The 8,159-nt window shown below is 43.4% G+C and overlaps 1 protein-coding gene across 1 annotated transcript in view; it reads left to right on the forward strand.

The window, feature by feature from the left end:
- Positions 1–6,667, forward strand: part of T265_05014 (hypothetical protein) — a gene marked incomplete at both ends in the record, with an annotated part of 64,406 nt that extends 57,739 nt beyond the window's left edge. The window contains 4 exons of the mRNA XM_009169904.1: positions 1,119–1,687; positions 2,875–3,109; positions 5,040–5,390; positions 6,190–6,667. Coding sequence (XP_009168168.1) covers positions 1,119–1,687; positions 2,875–3,109; positions 5,040–5,390; positions 6,190–6,354 — 1,320 coding nt within the window. The remainder of the gene's footprint in view (positions 1–1,118; positions 1,688–2,874; positions 3,110–5,039; positions 5,391–6,189) is intronic.
- Positions 6,668–8,159: the final 1,492 nt, after the last annotated feature.

The following is an 8,159-nucleotide window of genomic DNA, read 5'->3' on the forward strand; positions in this document are numbered from 1 at the left end:
ATATATATATATATATATATATATGCAGAAATATGTTAACGTATATGTCTGACTTCATTTTACAACGACAAACGTAAGAAACTGAATGGTGAATGACTACAGCATGGCATCGAATATAATGACCGCATAGTACAATGTCTGCTTCATAGCGGTCGACGTACGATTCATGCTGCTGATTAGTGTTGCTGCTGTCTAACACATTTAACTTGATTTTATCAAGTAGGAATGAGGTCAGCGAAGTCACACGGTTGTTCTCGACCCACCAAGAATACCTGAATGGCGATTGGGCATGCAGGACGGAAACAGTACGATTACTTTCCCTGGATTCCGTACACTGATAAACAGTTTTGCGCACGCTGAGAGCAAGCATGTAATCTAAATTTGTACTACTGATTCACCAGCATTTTTACTCACTATCAGTTCCAGTATTAGACTGGGGCTGATAAAAAAATGTCAAATTGCCATTCTTATCGCGGGCCCACCTGTATGGATTTACTCCCTTTGCAATAGTCTGCTTCGTATTAACCACATATCTAAAGCAGCAATTCTCGCGGATCCCCAGGATGCTGCTGCTTTGAATTTCCTCCTTCAAGCACTTTAGACATTTTCTTCTATATGATTTTGTACTGCTGCTTAGTAGTTGCGTTATATCGAGTATGTTTGACTGTATTCCTCATCTATCTGTCGGTCGCTTCGGCTACCTAAGTGCAATTCACGAATCGGTGATTGTCAGGTGACTACCTGATCTTCTTAAGCCTTCTTACTCGCAACTGGTGGCTCTGAAAACATTTGTGACTTGTTCTTCAGTTTTCTCGAGCCTAAATCCGTTCTCTAGGGATTCTGTTTTACCTTGCAGATGTGTGCACGCGTGTAGCTAAGAGTGCAGACAAATTAAATTTGACTTATACTCACCAGTTAACTTGAAGCGAGTAATATTTCGTATCATGGTTTTCCTTTACCAATCACAACCCGAGAACAACAATGATGATGTGGCTGGCTTGCTCTCAGCCGATACTCTGTGAACAGGTTTTATTCGAAACACTCAGACATTTCATTGAGTGTTCGGTTCCTTCACTGTGTTTGTCATTTACCCTCATGTGGTCCACTCTTTCTACCAGACTAGCCGTATCAAAACCACCACTAAAGGTACTGCTGAACGAGCTAAGCGCCGTCGCAAACCACTGCTTCTGCCAACCTACCGCTGTGTACCATGGACAGAAAGTGAGCTGAAGACAGTCCTACTTGATCCCCGGCAGTCCTCGGTGGTCCAAGCCCAAGCATTACGTAGCTGCAGTAATTGGTCACTCGGTGTTCCAGCTGGAAACACGCGAAGAGGCACTCGAAATGAGTTTCGGCAGTTTATCAAAGGTGCACCCAGTACGGGCTCAGAGTCCTCTCATGCAACCAGGGTCACTGAAATTGGTTTGGAATCCTCCATAATCTCCGCCTACGTGGAATGCATTCTAGAAGCGAAACGGTTTATATACATTGAAAACCAGTTTTTTATCAGTTTCCTTACGATACCGGAAGATATCTTGGACGGAAGCATATCACGGCCTCATTCAACTCAAAGTGTGGTATCCATCGGAGACTATGATCCATATCACCTCCTGCCTCCCGGATGTGAGACAACCGTGAAGAATCGCTTGGTCGATGCGTTGTATCTTCGAATATTAAGGGCACATCGGTGAGCTCCTAGCATTTCTGTTTTTTTGCATTCTGACTTTTGAGTTATCCATTGGTAACATGAACGGAAAACAGTTTGTCTACTTCACAACTGTCTATACTAGGTTACTTTTCGAAAGAGTAATCGAGAAGAACCAATTTACATCAACCTCCTACTAGAAAGCCACCCAAAACACGCCTGTTTTATGGAGACTCCACAACAGCATCCCTCAACTTCCAAGATCTAGTGAACAATAGATCTGAAGTCAAGCCGGATGGACTCATTTGTCGTGACAGCCTCCTGTGAGGGGCTGACATATGCACTGTCAGAAGCCCACTAGTGGATAAATTCTGAGTTTTTCCCTATCGTTCGGTGTTGTTAGTTGAAGCCTCACACACAACACAAGGTTCACCCAAAGCTTCATGGAGGCTCTTCTGATACAGTTTTAAATTCCCCGATGAAGGCTACTCATCGATCAGAAATGGTAGGTTGTCAAGGGACTGGCAGCACATTCGCCTGAAGCCCCACCTTTGCAATGTTTAATTTTATCGCAGCTGGCTTGAATGCATTACCAATTTATTTATCGTTTTTTTTACAACAATGTGATTGGTATTCACAGTAAATTGTAAAGCATCGATAATAATCACACTGGAATAAGAAGGGAGTCGTCTAAACAAAAGTATTGAGGGTGCGGATGCGAATTTCAAAAAACACGAAACCATTGAAAAAGGAAAAGCCTCATAATATCGTCACCAAATTCGTCGAAAAACCGGGAAAATTGTCTTTGCATTCATCTGGGGGCAAAAGGCATAGCAAGGGTTCTTTCAACTGCTCAGAATAAAGGGGCTGAAGATGTTTCCAAATGAAGTTAAAATCATTTCAGCTCTGTTTCAAGGATTAATTGGTTAATTACCTCAGTCGATGATACATCTTTGTCAGATCAAGACCTCAGGATGTTCGAAGCTGCTAGGTCAGTGTACCTGAATAGCAATAACAGCGTAACTTCCAGAATTACCTTGAGTGAGTTTTGCATTAGATTTGCATGCCATTCAGCAACTAATTGGCCACTCCCTCGGCCTCGATTTCGCCCCTCTGAGCTGTCTACGGACTAATTGGCCACTCCCTCGATTTCGCCCCTCTGAGCTGTCTACGTGAACGCAGTCTTTCTTATTTCTATTATCTGTCTACCAATTCGGCACCTCTCGCAGAGAAAACACGCCCTTCCGGGTCTTCATTCTGCTCCCGCTGATCCCAGGTTTTACCGGAACCTACGGTGATCCAAAATCGTACAGCCAACACAAAATTCTCTACTACCTTCGACTCAGTCTCTTTGTGGGTGATACTGCACTTCTACCCAGACTGCGTAAAAGTGAGATAGATCCGGATAACTACGTTTCTATTTGTGGGTTGCGTACGTATGACGAGTGGCCCGGAGGAGAGTTGGTGAGTCACATCTCGCGTTTTGGTTTCCGCTTTCGGCCATATATTGGTAACAGATTGAGTCCGTACTCACCCAAAACTTCTAAGACTCATCCAGGAGATTTGTGCACACAAATTAAGATTGTATGATCAACAAAGGGCAATAGAGAAGGCTGTTCATTCTTTAAATTTTGGCTTATCTTTCATTGATTTACGCTTTGTGTTTTCAAAGAGGATTCGAGACCTGCTAACAAACTAGCTGTCACTTTGTATGGATGTAATATACTACTCATAAGGCTGCTGAAAGCTCTCCGACAGCCGACAATCGGTTTCGCCATTTTTTCATAAAGGAAACTACTCACGAGGTTGCTGAAAACTCACCTAAATTCACTATAGAACATAACGAGAAAGCGCCTACCTGATGAGCCCCAAGATGAACGTAACCGGTCGTGAGCAGTCGAAGAGTTTTCAGAAACCTCATGAGTAATTTCCTTTATGAAAACATACTGCGATATCTCGAATGTCATGCCAACTGAAACAAGAGACGACCTGTATGCAGCACATTTCAGTTAAAAAATAAATGAATGAATAAATAAATAAATAAATAAATAAGTAAATATCCACAACGTCTGTGGAAGCATTTCGGAGATGTGTTGGTGATGTTACCTGTTGATTCTGTCTTCTTATGTCCCAACAAACTGCAGTTCTAATACGATCAAAGATTTTACTGAAAGCTGAGACAAGCTGCTCAGATATCAACACTTGCACCGGAGACGCGAATGTGCAACGAAAGCAGCTTCCTTGGCACAGTCTCCAAGTAAGTAGAAATGAATTAATGAGGTTGATGCATCTTGAGGGAACTTAGCAGTCGGAAAAAACAGCTTCTGGTGCAACCCTTGCTATATACATATGATGTAATTAGGAGGTTAGTGCCGTGTTCTACTCGAGGCACTTGATCCGTATGCTTGAGCAGGAGCGAAACAATTGTAAGCTTCTATTGGCACCCAGCCTTCTTGTGGAATGGTCTTGTACACTGGCTTCGACAAGCAACGTAGACAGGTCATGTGCCGGCGTTTGAACCCCGTTAGCTCAATGGTCTGGCAGAGCCACTTTTAGTCGTTCAGTTTTCAGTTCTGCTCCTTGTGAACTGATTAATCACTCATAGAAATTTGACTGCTCCGATATAAAAAGTTATTATCTGGTGATCGGATTTCTCGCCGAGCTTGGCAGCTTTGTTGCAGACGTTTCTTCACTAAACGGGGATATCATCGGTGCATTGTTGGGGAGCGAAGCAGAGCTCCGGTAGTGGATGTGCGCCCATCAACTATTCAATAGATAGTCATTCTACGCAATATCAGCAAGTCGTAATCAGTTACTAGATCGCGTGGCTGAAGTAGGAAGTCCTCTTGTGAGAAACTTGTGACATTTTCTTTCCTTTATTCGCCTCTTTAAAACTGTCAACAAAAAATGTGCTGCGATATGTAAATAGTTCTTTTACTCTTTCCACTCTGTTCTTCAGTTATGTAACTCACATGTTTTACGTCCACAGGTGAAGTGAGTAATTATATGTTGTCATACCCCAGAGCATATCTTTTGTCAGTTCTAAGGGAATCACAGGCGGTTCACATGACAGTCCACTCAATATCACCACCGGTGACACAGCTATCCCTGTAAACCAAAAATGTAAAAATGAGTAAGTTGCCGCCTGTCTGAGTTCCAAACTGCTCCACCAATAAGAAACTTTTACTATGACATATGTTGTCCTTTGCTTCCTACTGATTTAGTTTCACTTAAACGGTATTCAACAGATCGTGTCTAGCTCACCTTCAGAAACATTCTTTTTGCTTTGCACTCTATATCGTCCTTCTTCGACCCTACTTCATCTAGTGTCAATATTACCGAACTGCTAGCAGATGCAATATTTTCAACCAAAGCTCATAATACTTTTTTTTAGAAATCGGAGATCATTTACATTCACAGCAAATTCATGGTGGTTGATGACTGCAAAATGATCATCGGTTCTGCAAACATCAACGATCGCAGTTTGCGTGGCAAACGAGATAGCGAACTGGCAGTACTTATTGAGAAGAATCCAGCTGGCCAGCATTCCCCCGTGGAAGTCTGTCCTTTTATCCGTCGTGTACGACGCAGTCTGATGGCCGAACATTTGGGCGTCTTGCCTACGCTACAACGCGGCTTTCAGGGCGAATGGCCAGATGAACTGCTGGATGACCCTGTGTGTGACGAATTTTTCAACACGATTTGGAAGGCGACAGCCGATAAAAATGCAGAGATATTCGAACAGGTACGATGTACGGGGTTATTCGTGTGGCATCCCCATTTTCGCAGTCAGCTGACAGAAACACCGGTGTTCTTATGCTGTGTATGACGCATGCAATAGTAACTATCTCAGAGAATAACTGTTACAAATGACGGACACAAATGATATGATAGAATGTGCTTCTGAGAGACAAATATGTAACAGCTTACAACAAACTTGAATTATTCTAGCTTTGTTGCGAATTTTATTCTGAAGGATTCAATGAGTATGGTACGCCAATGCGGCATCACAAACGTTCACAAAGATGGTGTCTCCTTGTGACCGACGCTTTCCACAACCGGGGCAGTGCATCGAAAACTACAGTTCTGTCGTGACCATCCGCATATAGATAATTCAGGTTAGCCTAGCCTAGAAGGGTGGATGCATGCTGACATACGCACACACATACATGATTCTGGTCCCAGTACCACTGTCAATCAGCCTTCTCAGCGACTCCCATGTTATCACTTGATTGCGTTTTGACAAAGACCCTTCACAATTAGCCCAACTTATCGGACATTTCGTAATCAGTCTGCAAAAGATGAATCAAGACTTGTGGTTGATGCTGTATCCTTCCAAATACGATCACCAGCCCTGTGTGAAATTGACCCGTTTTTTTCGAAACTCTGGCACTGAGATTACTTATCCAATAATGTCCACAACTATAGTTTAGCAGTGAACTGAAGCCCCATGCAACCATGTTTATGCAATTATTTTTGTCAGTTGTTCTTTGAAATGGCGCTTCGTCAGAGTCAGACGCACACAAATTCCATTTCCTGTCTAGGTTTTCAATGCGATTCCTGCAAACCGACTGAAATGTTTCAGTGATTGTCGAGTACATCGGGACCAACTGCCGCTCTCCATAACAGATCCGGATAGAGCTAAAGCAATGGTTAAACAAATCAGAGCAGCGGTGGAAAATGTTGCTCCTGCGATTATCTGGACCTAGAATATGTCCTTGCCCTGCTGACTCATTTCCCATCTGCAAGAGCCTTCATCTTCATTACCGTCCTACTTTTCTCTATCTGTCAACCGTTTTTGGGTGATAGACGTCATTTGAGAATTGTCTGTATCGCTCTATTTGAAACATTTATTGAATCGGAACAGGCTAAACTCTGTGCTGTTGTACAAAACATTGAACCTGTCCGTACGTGTGTTGTTATGAATCTATCTTTTCCGACTTTTCCAGTGATTCTGCTTTCTTGGTCGTGGTCCCCAAATGCAGTGCCCTTCCTCCAGGAAAAACAAAAAATGCGTGTCTGACCAGTTCTTTTCGGTGGGGCCTCACATCGAGTGTCGGTTACGAGTACTGCTTTTTTCCGGTTTTGAGGATGATGAATTCACCTCCTAGGGCCTCTTTTCGGGTTAAATTTAGCGGTACTTTATCAATCCTATACAGTGAGGCTGTTGAACAAATAACTTAATTTTTCGTCTAGGGTTTAATAAGAGAAATGTCCTGCGCCCGGAGGTTCCTCTTTAGAATTGTAATAACTGTACAGGGGCCGTATATCCGGTTCCAAAGATTACTCTGACTACCATCGTATGGGAACCATTCATACAAAGTTTGCTGGTTTAAATCCATTACCCTTTTAGATAGAAGGGTGAAGATACTAAGGTACAAGTAGCAACACCATTTGAACTCAAAGAAGCCTTAGCAGGTATGGACCGCACCATAATCCTAAAATAAACCACCAATTCCTGTTCCATTTTTATCTGCGTCATACAGCTTATCGGTCCACCCCGTCAACGAGTTCAAACACAATATACGGATCTTCATTGACTGATCGACCACAGTCCTCTTCAAGGGACTGTATAACTCTATCTACAGCGTACGGCCAAGTACGGTTTCAAGTAGAACGTACGGTTGACGGAAAATCGGGGACTGTGCCTACCTGATGAGCCCCAAGAAGGGCGAAACCGGTCGTGGACTATCAACAGATTTTCAGCAACCTTATGAGTGGTGCATTACGAATGTATATGTATCGCGATATCTTGAATATCGTAGCGACTGAAACATGAGGAGGCCTGGTGCAGTACATTCAGTTGCCTGGAAGCATCACAAACGAGAGCTTCAGCTGGGTTCTAGATGAGTCTCTCGCAAAACCAAAATAGTTTGCAAATAGTTCGCCGGCGTACCGCCAAGTTCACCTACATGTGGTTGGGTGCGGTTCGTCATGGAGAAGTATCTTCAGTGGATTAGGACATTGCTGTCTACGACTCAGACGGTTGGTTGCTTTTTACCGTCTACCCAAAGGAACTTTAATGATGCTTGGGCTTACCTCAACTTTTGCAGACTGGATCGTTAATTTCATCAAATTATGTGTATCAGTTGTTTACCAACATGAATACTGATCTGAATTTCAGTTCACCTTTTCGGTGCACTCGCAAGCAGCTGATCATTACTGATATGCGAAAAAGCTTAGCGTTCAGGTGTCCGAGTGTGATTTGACGTTATGGATCGCAAGCTATTCGCTTTCAAGGGGCTCTCGCCTTTTCTCTCCGTTGTCACATTCCCTCAAGCTTACACCGAGTGGACAGCGCCCATCATGAACCACGCGATGTATTACCCATTGTGCGCCTTGGGTACGTCAGCGTAGCTTTATGAAACGGGCTGATCGGAAATTGGATTCGTTTCCCTTCAGACCATTGCAAGTCGTCGACTGGCCTAGAAAAGCAAGCAGTTCAGCTGGCCTCATGCAACACAACCAGTGGAGGTAATGCATACGGGCGAATGGAATGTAAACCTTGGTCGCC

The sequence above is a fragment of the Opisthorchis viverrini genome (genome assembly GCF_000715545.1).
Source record: "Opisthorchis viverrini unplaced genomic scaffold opera_v5_88, whole genome shotgun sequence".
Taxonomy (NCBI): domain Eukaryota; kingdom Metazoa; phylum Platyhelminthes; class Trematoda; order Opisthorchiida; family Opisthorchiidae; genus Opisthorchis; species Opisthorchis viverrini.